The sequence below is a fragment of the Euprymna scolopes genome, chromosome 31 (genome assembly GCF_053919585.1).
Source record: "Euprymna scolopes isolate OS-2025 chromosome 31, ASM5391958v1, whole genome shotgun sequence".
NCBI lineage: Eukaryota > Metazoa > Mollusca > Cephalopoda > Sepiida > Sepiolidae > Euprymna > Euprymna scolopes.
In genome coordinates, this window is record NC_136512.1 from 44665246 (window position 1) to 44689486 (window position 24241).

At 33.6% G+C, this 24241-nt stretch overlaps 1 protein-coding gene across 4 annotated transcripts in view; it reads left to right on the forward strand.

The window, feature by feature from the left end:
- The window catches only part of LOC145255725 (protein phosphatase 1B-like), a 466557-nt gene that overhangs the window by 228080 nt on the left and 214236 nt on the right, over positions 1-24241 (forward strand). Inside the window, exon 1 of one of the 4 annotated variants that reach the window (XM_080114328.1) lies at positions 3885-5453. The exons of 1 other annotated variant lie outside the window; for it this stretch is intronic. In XM_080114328.1, coding sequence (XP_079970454.1) covers positions 5416-5453 — 38 coding nt within the window. In that variant the 5' untranslated portion in view covers positions 3885-5415. Of the gene's footprint in view, positions 1-3884; positions 5454-24241 lie in introns of those variants that run through there. 2 more of the 4 variants (XM_080114331.1, XM_080114330.1) reach the window with 2 other exon arrangements.

The window sequence follows — 24241 nt, forward strand, 5'->3', positions numbered from 1 at the left end:
CAAATGCCTTGTACAGCGCAGCTTTAATTGCGGTGACATCTCCCTTTTCAGCAGCACTGAGTTGCTGATATACACTCAAGGCACCCCCAGCCAATCTCAGGGGAATCACAGTGTGTACCCTTTTCACCTCACAAAGGTCGCACGTCAGCTCGACCCTTTCAACCCAGTCGACGATGGACGTGGACCCGTCAAACTCGGGTATGAGCTTTAAGTCGAATTTCGACTCGGTCATAGTCCTAGAGGCCAAATTGCCGAAATAGCTTGTAACAAAATGTGTAAGGAAAGTCCTTTAAAAAAAAAAGAATTACTGCGCCCTCTGTAGATGTATAAGGAAAAATTCAAGATGGCGCCCGACTCTCTCTTTAACACGGTAAGTTCAGGAAAAGATGTTATAAATGTTGCAGCAATTCAATAACCATTATACACCAGTTCTGCACGGAATCCAACTAGCAAGGTGCCTAGACGGATGCGAACGGTTACTCAGACCAGACCCAACAACGGTAAAATATCCTCACACGGCACGAGAAGTAACAGCAACACGATTCCCCGACCAACTCAATCGTCGCTCTCCCCACGTCTTTTTCATCACCCGCTTTTATCGTCGTTGTAGGCCGGCTAAATTTGCATATTGCGAGAATTCGTGTGACTTTGCGAGACATCGTACTTTACAAAAGACGGCGGCCGCCATCTTGGTCTTTCTTTTCTATTTTCGGTCGGTGACGCCGAGCTGGTCTCGAGGTAAGTCTCTCCCACGTACCCACACAACACGCAAACACGCGGGCGCTTATCTCCTGGATGCACGTTACACAGTCCATAAATCCATTTAAGTGACTACATCAGTGTTTATGTGTGTGTATGTGTATGTGTGTGTGTGTATGTATGTGTATGTGTTTGTATCATAAGAACAGTAGTTTGAAATAAAATTGTTTAAAGGAAAATTTAAATCCTCGCTAAATGTGGTAAGCTTCCACAAAGTTTATGTCTGTTGCGTTCAAAATCATGACGGATATTTGTGCATCTCCTGGGATAGAGTTTACTCAACATGTATTGTACTGGGGAAACTGAAGAGAAATATATCTATTACAATATAAAAATGCGAGCATGAAAAATAATATGGTTAAGCTTAAATATGGAAAAGTAAAGCACTAGTTGTTAAACCTGAAAAAGAAAAGGATAAGTTATTCTAGTAAAAAAATATAATAAATTTATAATTTAAAATATTGCAGCATTAGAATTGATTATATAATGTTACATTGAATTTTAAAAAAAATTTTAATGCTGCAATATCTTAAGTTATAAATTTATTATATTTTTTACTAGAATATCTTGTCCTTTTCTTTTCCAGTTTTAACAACTAGTCCTTTACTTTTCCATGTTTAAGCTTAATTAAATATTTATATTATTACTTTTCATGCTCGCATTTTTCTATTGTAATCCATGATTTTTCCAGGCTTTCAATAAATTCACTTGCTGTTTGTTTAATTTCAGTCTTATTTTTTTTTGCCCCTGTAAACATAGCATACGCATATGTAATAACAATGTATGGCACTCATCTGCTTCAATACCCCCCCAACAATTATCTCCCTTTCATTCTGTCTGTTTCACTTGTTACTTCTCTTTTTTTACGACAGCAGTGAATTAGTAGCAACACTAGTCGCTGAAGCGATATGGTTGCTATGGAAACCAGTCATAAAAAATGTCGTTCACCTCCTTACGTCTTTTTACGATTTTGAACACCACTAAATTCATCATAACTTTTGTTTTATTGAATGAAAATTGAAAAAAATTTCACAATATAGCTGAGAAAGTGATCTATAAACTGTAACAATTGTTCGAAATTTGGTCAAAAAATGAGTGAGCGGTGAAGCTTTAAAGCAGTTCTAAATGACTAAAACTGCCACTTAACCATATATTCACAAACACTACCGTGTTTGAATGATTAAATAATAAATTTTATTGGAAAAAATGATTAAATAATAAATTTTATTGGGGAAAAAAGATAAAACGATCTATATTTTGTCTGAATATGGATATGGCAGGCTTCATCAGATTGTTCCAGAGAGTTGAAACACGCAAATAAAAATCTGCCTTTTTTCTGTTGAGAAAAAGGCAACACTGGTATATCTTCTGTGGGTAGTCATAAAACTCCTCTAAAGGAAAATTTAAATTTCTATTGATGATGGTGATGATGATGATGCAATGCCAGAAACAGATGCTGCTTAAGTGCGATCAGATTTAGTTTTTGAGTGGTTGAGGTGGAAAACCGATAGTCAGGGTGGGGGTGGGGGGCAGTAGGCAGACAGGTGATAGAAAGATTGATGTATTTTGCAGGGATAAGCATATTTGGTACTATATATGTGTTGTTTGCACCAGTAATGTGTAGATGGTGTGTGTGTGGGGGGGGGCACCCAATCATTCAAATTATCTTTCATTCTCATAATATTTTTATTACTAGGAGCTATACATATACTTTGAGGCTATCAAACAAGGAATTGGCCGTCGTGGGCATCGTCAGGCCACTGCTCGCAACTAGTTTTACCAATACCATCCATACTACATTGTGGAGTGATTTATATTTCATTAAATTAATTCTCCAGCAAATTTCCACCCCAGGAGAAAATTACATTTCTGATCTTATAATGGCACTTCACTATTATAATAAATTATTTTTAAATAAGAAATATATTTTTAAAAATATTTTTTGTTTAATTAATAAAAAATATTTAAAATCAAACGCTATTTTTACATCATGAAGCAACGAGGCAATGCATAAATCTTGTAGACAGACAGATGTTTTTTTTTCTTAGATAATACAATAAGAAAAGCAATCTCTAACTTTTAATAAAATAAAAATAATTATTAGTAAAAAAAAAGAAATGATTGTCAAATTAAAATAACTTTTATTCAACCAGAATGGGATCTTATTAAAAACAGGAAATGTCTATTTTTCCGCACTTCTAGGTGAGTAACTTTTGCTCTCGTAATGACTTTTCCCTTTCTTTTCTTCTATAAACTAAATTTATGAATATGTAAAAAGATACGATGGCCATTTAGTAGGGGATCGGTTTTTAATAGAATCTTAACGTTGAACTGATCCTCTCTCTCACGCGAAGAAGAGAATCCTGCGCGTGTGGAGTATTTCGCTTGAGGTATAAAACGGAGAAGAAAAAGAAGAGGCAAAGGCGCTGTCCTACATTGCAGCATTTTGATTGGTTGATAATGACATCATTACATTCCACCCCTTCCACGTACTTTTCCAATCTCTTCTTTTTTTATTCACTCCAAATTTATTGAATAGGAGTCAACTAATTCATTAATCCAATACTTTTTTGCTCTTTTGAGTTTTTATTTGTGTAAATAATAAATTTATAATTATTATAGCGTGTTGCGTTCTTTGTAGAAAAACAGACTGTCTTATTTACGCAGTGGATTATTACATAGTTTTCTTTTTTTTTTCTAAAGAAAATTTTTACAAAAATATTAGAAAAGTATTTTCGTGAGGCTTACAAAATTTACATCTGGAATTTATCTTTGAATTAATTTTACAAAATATTTAAACTTTTAATTGATTAATTAAAAACTCTGGAGAGTTTTTTTCTTTAATTTCCTTGTCTTACTTCAAAGACCAACATTTATAGCTTTTTTTTTTTTATCTTGTGTTAATGTAACAATATATTTTCTTTGATTATTTTTTCTATAACTGTTCTTTAGTGTAAATTTTCCTTTATTGCAGAGATTTTTCTTTTCTGGCCAAAAGGAAAAGATATCTTGGTGCAGACACTTTTAGTAAAATACACCTCTCTTTCTCCTCACCGCCCCCCTCTCTGTTTTGAAAGGCTAATCTCCCCTTCCCCTTCTTCCTCCCCCCTCGTCTTTGAGTCATAGTTTTCCGGGCGTGCGCACTAACGTCCGTTCAGTACCGTTTGTGCCGCCATGTTTAGACGGTTATGGAGGAATTTACTATTGCAATTGCCGTCACCTCCTATACTTTGCCCTCGTATATCTCTACGGAGACGACAGTGTAAGATTTTTTGACAACCAAAAAAAAAAAACGACGAAACCAACTTTCTCACTGGGACAATTATTCTCCCTCGTCCGCCGTGGATATAACGTAAAACTGAGATAAGCAAAAAAAAAAAAAAAATTGAACCCGGAGCAATCGTATTCTCGCAAGCAACAAACCACTAGATCATATTTTAAAAGAAAATCAAATTTATTAATTTTTTTATTTTTTTTATTTACAATTTAAACTTATGATCGTTTAAATACAAACAAAAATAACAAAGAAAAACTACTTTGCACGAAAGTTGCTCCGTCCATAAATAGATTTCTTTCCCCCTAAAATTGGGAAAAGAGATTTGCGTGTTTTTTTTTTAATTTAATTTTTTTTTATTTTTATTTTTTTTAAGAAATTAATTTAAATGCATAGCAATCTTTATTTTCCCTTTTCTTCCTACTTCAATAACCAAATATTAGTAGAATTATTACTACCTTCATAGTACTTGTCCGTTACACTTCGATGTGCTAATAATCATTCACAAAAAACAACAAAAAAAAAAACGCGCTATATCTTAGATTTTTTTTTCTAAATTATATATTAAAATAACTTGCTTATTTTTTGTTTCAACGCGAATATCTGTCAAAATAACCATTTGAAAACAAAACAAAAAAAAAACGCTCAACACTTGCATTAGATGTGAAATACATTTATTCACGTAAGTCATGTTTTAAACATTTTTCCCCTCTTAAAAACTAATTTGTTTTTCTATTTGAAATACATAAAAATATTTCACCATTTGTATCCTTAGTTTTATAGAACTTGTCCGTTACAGTTAAACCTTTCACACACACAAAACACTGAAATTCAATATTACTTAAAAAGAAAACACTGATCACTTGAAATTTAGTAAAGAAAATTTTTGAAAAAGAACATAAGAATTTAAAAATATTTTATCCCTATTTTTTCTTTTATAAATATATACCTTAGATTATTTTGTAACCACAAACTAGACATTTTAGTGCTGTAGTTATGCTATTTATAGAAGGCTATCAATTAAAAAAAATCAGCATTACTTCATTAAAAGTTGATTATTAGCCATTGTTTTATGACATAAGATTTATTAAATAATGTCTTAATTGTCTTAATTATAAAAATCAATATTTTTTGTATTGTCTAAATTTGTTTTAGCTACAGAGAAATCGAAACGGCATTGCAAATTCTCAACCTTTTTATTCACATTGTTTAAACAAAATACGTTTATCTCAAATCGTGTAATATTAAAAAAAAAAAAAAAAAAAAAAATCTCCCCTCTCGAACAAAACAAATGCTTTTGTTTTTGTTGGAAGAGGATTAAAATTTAAGTTCCCCCTAAAAGAGGAAGAGGACCCTATTTTTGTGTATATCTTTGTTTTTATATGCCGACAGTATCGAGCCTAGGATCTTGTGGAATAAGGTGAGATATTTATAGACGCTTGTTTTATCTTTTATTAAAAACATGAAACTTTAAGGATGTGCAATTGTTTATAACCAAGCAAAAAAAACAAAAAACAGGTAAACTTGTACATTAATACTCTCAGCTACCCCCACCCCAATAAAAATAATTCTACTTTTAGTACTTGGCAGTACGGGTTGTGCTATATTTTTTTGGGTCTGTATTACTGTACACATATATTCGAAAAATTTGTCAAAAAAACAAAAACAAATATATAACAAATAAATGTTATCAAAGGCAAGATAAGTTACTTTTCTACCAAACTGGATATATTTTTCGTGTTTTTATTCAATTTAACATGTTTATTCAGCTCGAAAAGCATACAGTGTTTATCGATGTATTGGAAAATTCAAAATGGCGCCCGACTCTCTCTTTATCACGGTAAGTTCGGGAAAAGGTGTTATAGATAATAAACTAGACAAAATACTGTTAGAAATTCGCTCAATATATATTACCATGACATAGGTTGACATATATTCGGTGTTTTTTTAATAGTATTTTATCTAGTTTATTATTTATAACACCTTTTCCCAAATTTACCGTATTAAAGAGAGAGTCGGGCGCCATTTGGAATTGTCCAATACGTCGGTAAACACTGCATGTTTTTCGAGCTGAATAAACATGTTACATTAAATAAAAACACAAAAAATATATCCAGTTTGGTAGAAAAGTAACTTATCTTGCTTTGATAACATATTTGTTATATATTTGCCTTTTTGACAACTTTTTCGAATCTGTGTACAGTAATACAAACCCTACATTACTTTTTTAGGTGATTCACTGATTGTGTGTGAAAAATTTGAAGATTTTAGTGGAGGATCAGTTTCATATATAAATTTGACATAAAATCATGCCACATTTCTTAACCATTGTAACTTTTTAGGGCAGTGAACCCGATTTGGTAAAACTTGCTCTATTTTACGGCTCCTGTAAAAATGGAACGGAAATTTAAATTTCGTTCCGTTTTAATCTTTTTTTTCTTATTGCCCCCCCCCCCCAAACGAAAGTAATCGAAAGGATAACATTTAACGATGCTTTTTTTTTTTTTTTTTTTTTTTTTATTACATTTTCACCCCAAACAAGGCAAATTGCCACTTTGGTGTAGGGGGCTACTATCAGGGGCAACAACTACTGGGGTACTATGTAGGGATTTGGGCAGCAAGGTGTCGGTTCACGTTACACTTGAACTTCTGCACGTCAGTACTGTTGGGGAAGCAGGGACCTGGAATGGAATTCCAGAGTCTTGCGGTTCTGGGGAAGAAACTATTGGAGTAAAAAGATCTTTTACATCTAGGGACCTCTACAGTGTGGGGGTGGGATCTAGTAGCCTGTCGGGTTTGTCGAGGGTGCTCGCGTCGTGGGGGCACAAGTGATTGCAGTTCATCAGAGCATTCACCACTAAAATACTTGTAGAACAGGCAGAGGGATGCAACATTTCGTCGATGGGACAGAGGCTGAAGCTTAGATGCCAGTTCAGGGCCTATCAGATTTGCGACTCTCTTTTGAACCTTGTCAAGGAGCGAGAGACTAGTAGCAGATGCACCAGCCCAGATGTGGCAGCAATACTCCATACATGGGCGAATGGTGGCCTTATAGAGGTACAGGATACTTTCGGGTGTTAGTAGTTTTCTAGCACGGTAGAGAGAGCCCACCTTTCTTGCAGCGGCCCTGGCAATGCCTTCAATGTAATTGTTCCAACTCATGTTTCCTGTGAACGTTAGGCCAAGGAGTTTGAAAGATGGACTCTCAGATAAAGAGTCGTTGGCCATTGCTATTGGTGGTAGAGAGGGTTTCTTGTAATTATTGAATGAAACTAGTTTAGTCTTGGCAGCATTGAACGCGACCAACCACTTTTGTCCCCATTCCACTACAGATTGGAGGTCTTCCTCTAGTGTTTCTGCCATTTCTTTAGAAATGTGTTCATTCGTCTTCCTGTCGTGTCTGCCATAGAGTGTAGTGTCATCAGCATATATACCCATCTCAGAGGCAATGTTGTCGGGGAGGTCATTTATGAATATCAGGAACAATAGAGGTCCAAGGATAGAACCCTGGGGCACTCCCGCATTTATATCATATTGTTTAGATGTGCGACCGTCGAGGACTACCTGGATTTTTCTCTTATCTAAGAAGGATTTAATTATGTTAAGTATTCTACCAGTGATACCGTATGATCTGATTTTACTGAGGAGACCCTCATGCCATACCCTGTCAAAAGCCTTAGATATATCTAGAGCTACCGCTCTGCCTTCCCCCGCTTTGTCCAGTGATTGGTATATACGTTCAGAGATCACGGTGAGGATGTCTGCTGTGGAACGGGCTTGTCTAAATCCATATTGTTTGTCAGTCAGTAGTTTAGCATCTGTAAGATGATGGATTAGAGCGTGGTTAATTATGGTCTCAAATATTTTGGCAAAAAGTGGAAGGAGGCTAATGGGGCGATAATTTGATGGGTCTGTCCTTTCACCAGAATTCTTGAATACTGGTACAACAGAAGCAGTTTTCCAACAGCCCGGAAAGCAAGCTTCATTAAGACATTTGTTGTAGAGTTTGGAGAGAACTGGAGCTACTTCGGCTGAGCACTTTTTTAATAGCACAGCTGGGATAAGATCGGGTCCACATGCTTTTGAGGTGTCAAGGTTTTTTATGATAGCATGCACCTGAGCAGGGGTGGTTTTCAGATCGTCTAGTGTGGCGTCTGTCCGCATAGGAAAGTCAGGTAGGGGGTGGTTGGAAGGGTCCAGTGTGGAGTTTGAGGCAAACCGACTGGCAAGCATGTTAGCCTTGTCGGTTGCTGAGGAGACAACCTCGTGATTGTTGGTTAGTGGGGGAATTGTCGATTGATGCTACTTTTTATATATGAAAAGACGAAAGATTTTTGGTGCTAATGCACTTACTGATCCGCGCTATTTTTAAAAATCGTATTTCCAAGTTTAATTAAAGTTTTGTTTTTTATTCAATTGTAAGGTTAAAGTACAGAATAGGTACAAAACACCCTTCCCTCTCCATGTTAAGAATGGCTTTTTAAATGTAGTGGAATGGGGACATAAATGGATGGTCACATTCAATGCTGCCAAGACTAAACTGGTTCCCTTCAATAATTACAAGAAACCTTCTCTGCCACCAATAGCAATGGCAAGTGACTCGACTCCCTGTCTGAGAGTACATCTTTCAAACTGCTTGGCCTAACGTTCACAGGAAACATGAGTTGGAACAATTATATTGAAAACATTGCCCGGGCCGGGCCGCTGCGAAAAAGGTAGGCTCTCTCTACCGTGCTAGAAAACTACTGACACCTGAAAGTATCCTGTACCTCTAATAAGGCCAGCAGCATTCGCCCACGTATGAAGTATTGTCACATTTGGGCTGGTGCATCTGCTGCTAGTAGTTTCTCGCCTTTAGACAAGGTTCAAAAGAGAGTCGCCAATCTGATGGTGGGCCCTGAACTGGCATCTAAGCTTCAGCCTCTGTCCCATCGACGAAACGTTGCATCCCTCTGCCTGTTCTACAAGTATTTTAATGATGAATGCTCTGACGAACTGCAGACACTTGTGCCCCCACGACGTAGACACCTTCGACAAACCCGACAGGCAGCTAAATACCACCCCCACACAGTAGAGATCGCTAGATGTAAAAGATCTTTCTACTCCAGTAGTTTCTTCCCCAGAACCGCTAGAGACTCTGGAATTCCATTCCAGGTCCCTGCTTCCCTAACTGTACTGACATGCAGAAGTTCAAGTGTAACGTGAACCGACATCTTGCTGCCCAAATCCCAACATAGTGCCCCAGTAGTTGCTGCCCCTGATAGTAGCCCCTACATCAAAGTGGCAATGTGCCTTGTTTGGAGTGAAAATGTAATAAATAAAAAAAAAAAATGTTATTTCAGCACGGATGAGTACCGATTTTTTTTTTTTTTTTTTTGACTACCTGCCCCAGCGTTGTGTAAACGCCCTAACCTCTCCATTTTAAGAACGGTTTTCAGAATACCCTCCAAATCTCCCCTTGTTAAGAACGGCTTTCGAAGTTGGGGGGTTGTATTATACACAAAGATTCGAAAAAGTTGTCAAAAAACAAATCTATAACAAATAAATGTTATCAAAGGCAAGATAAGTTACCTTTCTACCAAACTGAATATAATTTTCGTGTTTTTATTCAATTTAACATGTTTATTCAGCTCGAAAAGCATAGTGCTTACCAATGTATTGGAAAATTCAAAATGGCGCCCGACTCTCTCTTTAACACGGTAAGTTCGGGAAAAGGTGCTATAAATAATAAACTCGACAAAATACTGTTAGAAATTCGGTCAATATATGTTACCGTGACATCAGTTGACATATATTCGGTGTTTTTTAATAGTATTTTGTCTAGTTTATTATTTATAACACCTTTTCCCAAACTTACCATGTTACGAGAGAGTCGGGCGCCATTTTGAATTTTTCAATACATCTGTGCTGAATGAACATGCTACATTGAATAAAAACACAAAAATATATCCAGTTAGGTAAAAGTAACTTATCTTGCCTTTGATAACATTTGTTTTTTGACAATTTTTTCGAATCTGTGTACAGTAATACAACCCCCCCCCTTTTTTTTTTCTGAAAGCCGTTTGAGGTGTTTATACATGTCTGGGCCGGGGCATGTCATAAAAAATACCTTTTTTCTTTTTTTTTACATAAGTCCAACTCGCTGTTCACATCGGAAATGTCGATTTTTATAGGTTTTCGGGCATGCTTACAACGAATAAAACGCCCCAACCTCCTCATTTTAAGAACGCCTTCGGAATAAACATCCCCATGTTAAGAACGGCTTTCGGAATAGACCCCCCCCAATCTTTTCAGCTTTTATAAGTTTTCAAGTATGAAAACCTATAAAAGTTGACACGTCGAATGTGAACGATGAGTTGGACGTAATGTAAAAATATACCGAATTTAAAACGGAACGAAATTTAGATTTCCGTTTCATTTTTACAACCACCGTAAAACAGCATTCTCTGCAAGTTTCACCCTCAGTTTTTACCACTAACATCAAGTCCGACTGGCAAATCGCTTAAAATATAGACCCCTCTCCCGCAACAAAATCGATATAATTTATCTCTCATAAGTAAATAAATTGGTTAATGTTTCCAGACTTTTACGTCAAATGTATATGCGAAACTGATGCATCATCACTCTAAATTCTCAAATATTTTTTCCGCAAAATTTTTCATGGCGTTCACGTAATCGCATAAAAATGGTAGAATTTCATTTTTCGTTGGAGTGGAAGGAGTAGCGAAGAGTCGCAATCTACAGTAAAGCCAAAAATATTGGTTGCTGAGTAAGTTTGGAGTCGGGAGTTTTCGTTTTAACTTTTCTGTTTTCATATTTGTATCTTTTTTGTGATGTTTTCCTATTTTTATGCGTTAAAAACTCCTTTTCATTTTAAAAACTCCTTTTCAGAGTAAAGCGGAAGCGGATATCATTTATTGAATGGAATACATGTACATAATTCATTTACTTTTCGTTGTATAAAAACAATATGAAGTGCTGTTTTAGCCTAAAAATTTTGTACCGTCCAAAAATGTACAAAGTAAACATTTTGAATGGAGAAATTTAAAGATTTTCTAAAAAAGCTTTAAATTTATGAAGAAAAAATCATCTTAGATATGCGTCTTTATTTGTGTGAAAAAAAAAAAAAAGGAAAAAAGCTTAAAACACTTGCTCCATTTACCAGTAAACAGATGTTTTTAAAGTTCAAATTTAATTCTTAAAGATATTGATAAATGGTTAAATTATTTTAAAAAGCTTTGATATGGTAAATCATTTCTTTAATGTCAGTTATAAATTTGAAATCTGCTTAATATAAAAAAGATGTCTCAAATACACGTGTATATTTCGTGTCTCATTCTGTTGTCTTGTATGCTGTTACTACTGCTTGTATTACTTAAAAGCTAAAAAAGGAATATGAAGTCATCATCTAAATTCTCCCTCCTCATCTTTAAAAATGATAGCTTTTTTTAAATCTTCTTCAGTGACACTAGGGTAATATTAATGTGTGTAATCTTCTTCAGTGACCTAGGGTAGAATTAATGTGTGTAGTGTAATATATATATATATATATATATATATATATATATATATATATATAGTTCATAAGACTTGAAAATATAGACCGTCCACTAAAAACATCAACATTATTTCTAGTTCCTTCCTATAATGTAAATTCCAGCAATATAGATATTACTTGGTTTGCTATATCGAAGGATATGGTATTTTTTTAGTTTTCTTTCTCTTTTTTTTTTCTCTTTTTTTTTAAAGAAGTTTAAATAAAGGTTATAGAAAATAATTAACTCTGTTCATTTTTTAAAGCTTATAGTCAATTTGTGAGTGGAAGTTTAATATTTTGCAAGCAGTTAAGATGGTTTTAAATAACTTTTCTAACGTTAACAAGAAGGAACTAAAATAAAAAGTAACAAAAAAAAAAAAAAAATTTAGGTGCTAATGCACTTACTGATCCGCGCTATTTTTTAAATCATATTTCCAAGTTTAAAGTTTTTTCTTTTATTCAATTGTAAGGTTAAAGTACAGAATAGGTACAAAACACCCTCCCCTCCCCATGTTAAGAAATGGCCTTTTAAATAACGTTATTATTTCAGCACGGATCAATAAGTGCGAGTACCAAAATTTATTTACGTGTAATCAACTTTGGATCTTTCCTTTAAAATAATTCCTGTTTTTTGTTTTTGAATTTTTTTTAACTTTCCGCTGAAGAAGTGGATTATCCGGATGTCTAACTTATATTTGTGATTATCACGTTGAAAATCCATTGTCGTTTGAAATCGACATCACCTAAAATATATAAAGTAACAGAAAAATAAGTTGCTTCTGCATCTGTTACCACGCTGAAATAATAACGCTACAAAGCCATTCTTAACATCGGGAGGGGAGGGAGCGTGTTTTCTACTTTCATCTAACAATTTAATAAACAAAATCAAGTAAAAATTGAATTTAACTTGAAAATACTATTTAAAAAAAAAAACAAATAGCGCGGTAACATAGATGTTCAAACACCAAAAATGTCAAAGCAAATCACGAAACCCATGGTTATACATATGCACAGATGCATATATATAATTTCTGGTTAATTTAAGGTTGTAGGAATATTTATACCTACAAAAAGGTAATTACTACATATTAATAACCAGGGCTTTAATATTTTCAGGTGGTGTTTAGGCCGTGCCCTGTACATATTTACATACTTATATATGTAAATAAGTAGGTGTTTTTTGTTTTGTGGTCACCAGTGTATAACATTTCATAGGTTATACCACAGTAGAATTTAAAGGCTTAGATAATGTTTCAGGGACTTGAGGGTAGCAGACTCTTTAAGTAGTTGAAAGAGCAATTAAGTTGAGCTATTGTGTGATTGAGCAATTGGAAATTTCAAAGTTTGAAGATAGAAAGAAACTAATTGCTACAAACTGTAAACAGAAACTTTGGGGATAGCTAATAAAAAGATGGAGAAGATTTGAGGGTAAAAATGAACCGTGAAACTTTGAAAGCACAAAACTGGATGTGGATTTGATATAATTAGTCTTCACTCGACCTAAGTCTAAATTGGTAATATCTTGAACTTAGGATTAGTGAATAGTTTTTTTTTTTTTTTGTTTTTTTTTTTCGGTTATTTCTCTAACTGACCTGGGATACTGTAGACTAACTCTGTAAATACTGAACTCTTTTGGCCATTCATTACTAGTAGTACTATAGACTTTTATCAAATGTATCTATAAATAACTACCATAGTTGATGTCAGCAGTATGATTAACCTACTTGCGAATGATAGACCGACGTATTAGGAAAAATCAGTTAAACTGAAGGTGCCGATTGGAGTGGATGGAGATGGGTGTGACCATTTTAAACAGACAACACACTAATAGTTTTACTCAGTTCACTTATTCAAACATAAAATATGTACATTTTTATGAACGGGGTGGTAGAATTTTTTAATTCAGTTATTCGGACATGGCTTTGATAAAATGAAATTTTTAGACAAAATGGAATATATGGAATAGGTACCGCCAACGATGTAACTAATTAAATTTTATATTATAACTTTTGTACCATTTAAAGAAAGCTTCAAAGGCGGATCTGAATGATCTCCCTCCCCCCTAAAATTATCGTCGATAAGACTTAATTTTTATATTAGCAGGAAAAAAAAAAAAAAAAAAAAAAAAATGAAGTTAATGACTTAACGTGGGGGATCACTTTTAAATTATAACATTCTCATAATTTTTTTTAGACTACACAAATAGCTTAAAGAGTTTTGCTGACTGACTGAAAAAATAAGTTATTGTAGAATGCTAGGAGGCACCGGCACCACCAAAGCTGTGTCTAAAACGTCAGCGTTTTATACAATAACAGCAACGTCCTCATTTCGTGTTTACTATTTTCTGAGTCAATTTCTATGGATGAGCATTGGCGCTATAAGTGTTAATGAGGTAATGGTGTAGATTGGCCTTTACAAAGCCATTTGACGGAAGTGACGTCCGACATATTTTTATCTACGGATGGCCAAAACTGTATAGAATGAACTTTTTTAAAGTTTCATTCAAACAGCGTTTATTTGAACTTAATGGACTGTTTTTTGTATTTATTAACTGTTTTATCCTTTTTATCAAACAAAAATAGATCTTTTATAATGACATTATGGACTGTTTTTCAAACATCGAAATTTTAAAATTAAAATTAGTTTTATTTAAAAAAAAAAAAAAAGACGAGGTGTTTTCTGACATTTCTCATGTATTTAATGAAACCCCATAAAAACCGTATCCAATACATATTCCCCAAATTGTTTTTGTTTATTTTAACTCTTTAACAAATTTTTGCATACATAAAAATACTTTATAGATCTTTTATAACATAAAATTTCTTTAAAGAAGTTTTTTTTTTTTTTCATTGTTCATATAGTTTACTCATACATCATTAAAAAATCGTATTCAATACATGATATTCCCAAAATAATTGTCTTTGAATCGCCGCCGCCAGAGGAATTCTTGTAGATGACTATTAAAGTTTGCATCACTAGTCCCCCTCATGGACCTGGATTTATTTTTACAAACACTCCAGCTACCTTCCACACGATTTGTGTGAATACTAGGGTCATTTGGATCCACAAAGTTATACCGGTGGTTTACCACAGTATGATTCGGTAATGCATTATAGGCGTACCAATCTGTCACAATCCGTGTGCCTGGTCTCACGTACTGTGCAATTATTGGTAATAGGGTTGCAGCATCTCTCGTCTCGACTGGCACCATCATTAAGTTCGTTTCTCATTCTACCATGCCAAGAACCCACTGACCTGGACGGAATCTTCCTTGGTGGTATTTCCTGTGCATTAATTTACTTTCATCAATTTCTACTGTTCGTTCAGGACCACCTAATTGTATTGGATTTTCCAGCAGGGTCATCGCGCATATATCGTGAAAAAAAATTATACCAGTCGACTACAGATTTTTTTTAGAGACGCCAGTTTCTTTGGAAACAGTCACTAGTGGTTCCCCCAACGACCACCAATACAAAATTTGTATTAAGTCTTGTAGCCATAAATGGTTACCTTCAAAGAAGGAACCAGCTCTAATATTTATTGCTTTTTTGCATTTGGGGCAAGACCAACAGTAGCCGTCAATAAAGCGCCTTCCATTTCTATTTTGAAGAGTCATACTTCGACATGGGTCGGTACATTTTGGACACGTGTGTTGGTTGGCGATTAGGCCACGTCGTGCTAACCATTTCATGGTATTCAGTGTATTTGTGGAGGACGTTTCTTTAATCACATCACTGAATATATTTGTTGTTGCCAGTTCTATCGCTGGCATTACTGCATTTGTTAATGTGTTGTGTTCATAATTTGGAAATCAATTTGGCAGTCTTGCATTTAAGCCCAGCAAATTCGAAAGTAAGTTCGATAACTCTAGAAGGGTCACACCAGTACACTGTCAAATCACAATATTATGAATTATGAATTATTAAATTTCCATCATATACGAAAGTGTTCAAATATTTTTTTAGATATTTAAAAATATTTTTTATAAATATTTTATTTCAAGTTTTACGTTTTCTTTTATTACACACAAGTTTCAGTTTTTAAAATCTTGTTACAAAAATCTAATTTCGAAAAATAAATAAAAATAAATTGTTTTTTGTTTTTTTTTTAAATTGTAAATTGGTTTATCATTTCATGTTGAATAAAACTTCAGGGATAAATGGTGAAAAAAAAAAATATCTCGAAAAGAAAAAACACCTCGTCTTTTTTCTTTTCTTTTTTTTTCAATTTTTTTTTTCGATACTTGTACAGTTTAATCAAGACATTAAAAAGTGAAAATATCGAAAAAAGGTTATATTTCACTAATCCGTTATGAAACGAAGTTCTCTTTAAAAAAATTTCACTTAATTTCATCAAGTATTTTTTTTTTTTTTTTTTTTTTTACAGTGAAAAAACAATTTATGATACTGAGCAAAAGGTTCGATTTTTAGGAAGAAAAGCTAGAATTAAAGATGGGAAGGGAATGTCGGCACTTTATATTGAGTTATCTCCCCGTGGCATGTTGTTCAGCTGCAGCAAATTTCACAATGGATGCCTTTAACGCGATCTCATATGAACGTGTTTTTCCGCTGTAAAATAAAAACTACTCGATCAAATTAAATGAAAGTTTTTTGGGTTTTTTTTTCCGGAGATCTTCAGTCCAAAACGGATGCGTACAATATAACCTTTTTTTCGATATTTTCATTTTTTTAATGTCTTGACTAAACTGTACAAGTTCCTGTTTTTTTTTTTTTTTTTTTTTTTTTTTTAAATAAAACTTTAATTTTAAAATTTCGATGTTTGAAAAACAGTCCATAATATATATTTAATTATAAAAGTTCTATTTTTGTTTGATAAAAAGAATAAAACAGTTAATAAATACAAATAAAAAACAACAAAAAAAGTCCATTAAGTTCAAATAAAGACTGTTTGAATAAAACTTATATAAAAAAAAAGGTTCATTCTATACGGTTTTGGCCACCCGTAGATAAAAATGTCGGACGTCACTTCCGTCAAATGGCTTTGTAAACAAAGGAAGGCCAATCTACACTATTATCGTTAATGAAAGTAACGTTTTTTTTCTATCGGATTTTCATATTTACATTGTAAAACAGATTTTTTTTTTTAACGAACTACACAGACGAGCGTTAACAAAATAAAATTAATTTTAATGTCTTCTGTTGACACTTATATATCTGAAGATAGATCTGTAGGCCTCCATACTTTTTTGAAAAAAAGCGCCAGAAAATAAAGATTGCCTCTATCATTTTAAATAATTAAATCAAAACTAATTTTTTTTTAGGTCGATTTTGTATTTACAATTTTATCTTAAGTCATATGAATATATTTTTTTAATATTGGAAACTTGTTATAAAAAAGTATTTGTTTAAACCTCATATCGCGTGATATTTGAATTTAATATCATTTAAAGCTTTTTAAAAATAATTATTTTTTAGAATTTTTTTTTGTAATTCAAATAATTATATTACCGAGAAAAAAAATATCAAGAAAAAGTTTGTTTTGTTTTGTTTTTGTTTTTTACATATGTTAATGTCCAATTTTATTTACAACTTTAAGCTAAGTGAAATAATGGGATTTTATAAATGTATAAAAATAACTTTTTAATTATTTGATCTTTTCAGCTTTAAAAAATGTTAACATTTTTATTGACCTACATTTATTTTTAGTTTTCGTAACATGAAATATGGGGGAGGGGGTGATAGAACACCTAAAAAAATGTTTCCTCTAATATTTAACAAAACCTACTTTTATTATGTAAGTGTATTTAATAATGAATAAAGATCGAAAATTTCAGGAAAATATGACGATTATTCGATTTTTGCTAGATTTTTAAATCATGGGTATGTCTACAGCTTCAAAAACGTCACTGCAAAGAAATGTTAGGCTCTGTCAAATGATTGAAGAAAGGAACGCATAATTCTGTGACGTCAGACTTGTTAACTATATGAACTATGGAAAAGCAGAAGCGACTTAATGATTTTTTTAAAATCTCTATCTTCAAACTGCAATTAATTTAATTACAGTTACATCGTGTTACATACAGCGGGGGTTAAAACTGTGGCGCACGTTGGAGGTACCTATAGAACTTAAAATTTTAAAGTAATCCCCCACGTTAAAAGCAATTAAATAACCTTTTAAAAATTTTTTTTTTTTTTTTTTTTTTTTTTTGCTAATTAAATCTGTTATCAACGAATCCACAGAAAAAATAAAACGTGAAAAGGAGTTAATTTTACGGCAGAGGAGAAAGCTCGTTCAGGTCTGCGACTTCAAATAAACATGATTTTTTGTACACTAAGAAAAAAAAAATGAAAATGCAAGACCAAAACCGTGTTTACATTATCAATGCTTTAAAAACAATGTTTCTATATAGTAATCATAGGTAGAATCCAATTTTAGCGTTACAAATTCCAGAGAATTATGAGGATGGGCACTATTGCCAAACGAATCATTTTTCACTAAATAGTATCTTTGTTTAAAAAATTAACCATTGTAAGTGTAGAACAAAATATCGAAGACGGTCATTTTGTTTACCTTATCGACGACATGTAAATTGAAAAATAAAAATGTTCGCTTCTCTTTCTTCATAAAGTCATCCTTTAATCTGATACGTCCATTTTTTTTTCTTTTCTTTGAGAGTGACCTGCTCTTGGCGCTTTTTCTTTTAATTTATTTTACATTTTTGAACAGAATAAAACAAACGAAAAAATTATTAAACAAGATTTGAACAAAATAAAATAAAACAAACGGAAACATTAAACATTTATTTTACATTTGTACAGAATAAAATAAATTTATTTTATTTCGTATAAATGTAAAATAAATGTTTAATGTTTTCGTTTGTTTTATTTTATTTTGTTCAAATCTTGTTTAAAATTTTTTTCGTTTATTTTATTTTATTCCGTTCAACAATAAAAAATAAATTAAAAGAAAATGTCTCCCTCCACCCCACCTTCAAGGACAGGTCACTCTCGGAGAAAAAAAAAATGGACCAATCAGATTAAAGGATGACTTTATGAAGGAGAAGCAGACATTTTTATTTTTCAATTTACATGATGTCGATATGACCATCTTCAATATTTTGCTCTATGCTTACAATGGTTAATTTTTTAAACAAAAAATACTATTTAGCAAAAAATAATTTGTTTGGCAATAGTGCCCATCCTCAAATAATTCTCTGGAATTTGTAACGCTAAAATTAGATTCTACCGTAATGATATTGAAACTGTAAGCACACCCATGTTTAAAAAAATCTAGCAAAAATAAACTAATGGTTAGATTTTAATGAAATTTTCCATACGTATTCAATTTTAAATTAACTTTAAATCAAAACCGTTTTCGTTAAATGTGTGGGAGAAATATATTTTTAGCCCCCAACCCATTTCATATTATGAAAACTAAAAAAATTTATGTCCATAAAAATTGCAACATTTTATAAAACTGAAGAGTTTAAATAATTAAATAGTTATATAAAAACCCATTACTTATTTCACTTACCTCGAAGTTGTAAATAAAAAATGGACATAAAATTATTGTTTAAAAAAAACATCAGGGTTTATTTTTTGTTTTTTTTACAAAGGAATCACCACTTATCAAAACGGCAACTTGAGTATAAGGGTTAATGAGAGTACACTAGTCAATGGGAAAATGTAATCAATATAGTTGTAGAAATTTGGTAAATTGGATTACTTAAGGGGATAGATAATCAAGAACTTGTTCACATTGGACTTAAAAATGACCATATTGTAGTTAGTTAGAAAGCAGAAAAATGGAACGGAGTTCAGTTCTAAGAAAGAAGTTTTGTTCATGGAATCTGTTTATGTTTAGGCACAAATAAAGAGTGGGGGAAATTATTGATAGTGGTTTCAGCTAGACGAGTGTTTTTCATGAAAGTCAAGCCAGGGGAGACCATAGACAGGAGCTTGGACAAGCATTTGCCATGGAAATAACGATAAAACAGAAATGGGTTTTCAACGTCTCTTCTGTGAGAAAGAGGTTGCAGGGAAGAGAAAAGGACATCTCCCACTAAGCTACGAAGTCTATTTTGAACTCTGTCAAGGCAGCCCCTGCCCAGATGTGACAACAGTACTCCATCCTTGGATGTACTTGGCTCTTATACAGGTAGAGAATTACATCAGCCATGAGATATTTACTGAAGCAGTAGAACAATCCCACCATTTTTCCAGTGACCTTGGCAACGGATTTGATGTACGTGTTCTATCTCAGATTAGGAATAACGGTCAGACCCAGAATCAGAGAGAACTTGGTCGTTTATGGCCTTTTGAAGTGTTTTTTTTTAATTTTTTTTTTTTAATAATATATACTATGATTCATTAAATTACAACAACAAAAAAACAATTTTTACAAGATTTAAATAGAATAAAATAATATTCCACAATATGAAGTTTTAAACAGATTTGAGTAAGGTTTTCCAATTTTTAAACACAATTTTCATCTATATATATAAAAGGCAAAATGTGTGTGACCATTTCGTGTATGTCTTCAAAAGGCTTTTCTCGCACACGGTCCCGGGTTCGTTACTATCACAACTGTGTATATAGGTCCTATATAATAATATCTAGGAATTAGGAAACTGCGTAGCGTATAGATTTATTTACGTCGATTTTTACAAAATTATTGCTATTTTGGCTTCTCGCGTGTTGATTGGGCTTTTTAGTATAAATAAAGTGAAACTAAACTCAAACGACATCTTCGGCATTGCGCCGGGAAAAACGTCCAGAAGCAATCAGTTTTGATCAGTTGCTATTCAATCTGGACAATTGGGAGCGGCTTTCCCCCTCCCCAACATCTGTTGGGGGAAGAAACAGTTAAATTTGGGTAAACAAACTCAAACGCTGCGTGACTTCTATTTGACCTTCTTAATTAGGTCAAATGGAAGCAGCAGAGTTAACTTTTATTGCGCACGCCTGTTTTTATAGTTAAATAACCTGTTTAACGGTGTCTGTCGCCGTGGCTCAATGGTTAACTTAGCACGGTTTTTTTTTTTCACACATTAATTTCCAACTCAAGTGTACGGGTTCGATCCTCATACACTCACCTACCAAAACATTTTTTTTTATTATTTAACCCCCCCCCCCCCGAGTTTTGATTTACCTCAAGACACCCGGGCATCGCCGAGTACCCCCCCCCCCCCTAGTATAATATAAAAAATAATGATTGGCAATTATAAAAATAGCAAATTCAACTACAACTTGAAATTATTCTAATTAAGATTTTTTTTTATTTCTAGGTAGGACAGGTTCAACTTAATTTTAGTGCCTGTTTTCCAAAAAAATGTACGGAGGTATCTAATAAAATTAACAGAAACAATAGCAATAAAAAAACAAACAAAAACCGTTGCTTCAGTTAAAGCGACTATTCACATCTGTAAAAAGTATGCACAATTATAAAATGGACAAAATGATAGCGTAGCTGATAGTGTGTAAAACGTTGGCGATTTCATACAACAATTTGGGGATCCTATGAAATAGTTAATAAACCTAGATTGGACTAATAGAAATGTCTCAAATTTAACGTCATGACGCTATTTCTAGTGAACTTTTCATGCTGAAATGAAGTTAAAAAATGATTGAATTTATTTTTGTTTCAACTACAAAGAAAGGAGGGAGAGATACTTAATTTTAGTAATACTCTGGAGGCAGCCATAATTATGTTTGGTGCTTTTTAGTAGCGCTCCGCAGGCCTCCTGCCTCCCCCCCCCCCACTGGTCATTTTAAATAATTTCTCTTCTATAGGGAGAGATTAAAAAATTTGTTCTCTTGCTTTGGAGGTTTCCTTACTTAATAAAGTATGCAATATCCTAGATAAAGCCATAATACAAAGTTCTTAATATCTTTACACACACACACACACACAAATATATATTCATGCATATATATATATTTTTTCGTACATACGTTATCAGAAGTTGGCAGAGTGGAAAATTACACAACAAAAGAGGTGAACTTACCCGGTATGACGAAAAACCAGGGTTCTTTTGGCTTGCAAAAGTCGTATCTTTTGCTACTCTGAGTTTTGTTGTTGACTTTGTAAGAAGTTTTAGTTGTATCTCTACTGATTAGTTTTTTTTTATATTTTAACTACAAAGAAAGAAGGGAGAGATACTTAGTTTTAGTAGTACTCTGGAGGCAGCCTTAATTATAGTTGGTGCTTTTTAGTAGCGCTCCGCAGGCCTCTTGTTTTGTTTGTTTTTTTCTTTTTTTTTCACTGATCATTTTAAATAATTTCTCTTCGAGAGGAAGAGATTAGAAAATTTCTCTTGCTCTGAAGTTTTCCTTACATAGTTGACTTCGTAAGAAGTTGATTAGTTTTTAGTTCTTGGTATGATTCTGTTTAATTACAGCTATAGTTGAAGACGGCTATGCCCATCGAATAAATAAAAACAAGTCCTTATGGCAGATGTAAGGAGACGGTAGAATGTCTTAAATAAATCTAGTTGATTAGGTATTTATAATCTTGCAGAAAAGGGCGCCAATGCTTCTTTTGAAATAAATTCATGAAGTGAAGTTATGGATTTAAACACTGGCGCGCACTCTGGTGTTCAAATGTCTATCCACCAAACAAAAAGGGGCTGTAATAGAACATGGCATCAATTCATCAACTAATGAAAGTTTGTTGTTCAAGTCATGCAATTTCTGATATTACATCGAATTAAATTAACTGTTAAACTAATTATTAGTACTACTGCTCATAATATTTCACCTGTCTGTCAGTGTGAATGCATGTATTGTTTGTATGTCTACTAAAAACTTTTGTCAGCTGCATCTAACCAGGTCGAAACTGGTACCATCTGAAAGAGCGATCTCTCGGCCACATATGTTAAAATTAGAAAAAAAATGGTCAATTATTTTGTATAGAAATGAAGTTTTAAATGAAGGGAGGGTCAGTAAAATTGTCTCTTTTTAAACAACTTAAAAACTGCTCATACATCAAGCATTATTTTTCCTAAGTTATTTCACATTCAGCGTTTTGGGCCAGTGGATTAGGATGTTGCCTTGTCAGTTTTGATTTTTTTTTTTTTTTTTTACATAGGCATCCCCACTTATCAAGGCCAAGAGGCCACTCGAGGATAAGGGTTAAAGAGTGTACAGTAGAAATTGGACAATATAGTAACCGTTAGTAATGGAGATTCGGTAAATTTGTTAACGACTCATCAAAAACTTGTTTACGTTAGACTTGAAGACAACCATATTGTAATCAGCTGGAAAGCAGAAAAATGGAAGACAATTCCATAAGCGTGTAGTTCTAAGAAAGAAGCTTTGCTCATGGACTCTATGCTTAGGTTTAGGCACAGATAAAGAGTGGGGGAAACTAGTGATAATGTTTTCTGCTAGACGGGTGTATCTTGTGAAAGTTTGGCGAGGGGGGGGGGATTATAGAATGGAGCTCAGCCAAGCACCTGCCATGAAAATAACGATAAAGCAACCTCGCAACATCTCTTCTGTGAGAAAGAGGTTGCAGGGAAGAGAAAAGGACATCCCGCACAAGGCTACGAAGTCTATTTTGAACTCTATCAAGGCAGGATAAGTCCTTTCTAGCAGCTCCTGCCCAGATGTGGCAACAGTACTCCATCCTTGGATGTATATGGCTCTTATATAGATATTGAATTGCATCAGCAGTGAGATATCTACTGGATCGATAGAAGGATCCCACCATTTTTCCAGCGGCCTTGGCAACGGATTTAATGTATGTGTTCCATTTAAGATCAGGAGTAAAGGTCAAGCCCAGAAGCTTGTCAAAACTTGATGTCCTCAAGACGAGAGCCATTCATTTCAATTGATGCCAAATGGGGATCAGAGCGTTGATGATGTAAAGATAAAAGCTTGGTTTTAGATGCATTAAAAGTAACAAGCCACCTCTTTCCCCATTGTACCATGCTCAAGATCAGAGGAGAGAGAATCAGAGAACTTGGTAGTTTACGGTCTTAGATGTGCTACGATAGATAGTTATCAGCATAAATGTCTACAAATGATGTAAGGATGTGATTTGGAAGATCATTAATATAGATCAGGAAGAGAGTAGGGCCCAGGATGGACCGCTAAAGGACTCCAGAATTAATACTGTGAGCTTCTGATTTCTTCCCATCAACCACTACTCTTATGAACCTATCAGAGAGAAATGACTTAATAATTGAGAAGACATTTCCAGCTATACCATAGCTGGAGATCTTGTGAAGTAAACCTTAATGCCATACTCTATCAAAGGCCTTAGATATGTCAAGAGCAATTGCCCTAGAAAGGTAGCCTCCGTCGAGAGATTTGCTAATCCTATGAGATATAACTGTAAGCACATCTGCTGTAGATCTAGCAGAACGGAAACCATATTGCGTGTCACTAAGAAGGTTATTTTTGCTAAGATGTTTGATTATTTCTCTATTTAACACAGATTCCAGCAACTTCCTCATGACGCACAGGAGACTTATTGGCCTGTACTGTGAGGGAGATGACCGATCACTTGAATTCTTAAATACGGGGCATACTGATGAGATTTTCCAGGGTGACAGGAAACAATTCTTCTTAAGACAACGTTTACATAGTTTTGTAAGGATGGGTGCAAGTTCTGGTTGAAGTCTTTTGAGTACTATAATTGGAATACGGTCAGGGCCGGTTGCTTTACTGGAATCAAGGTTTTTGATTAGCTTGGCAACATCACAT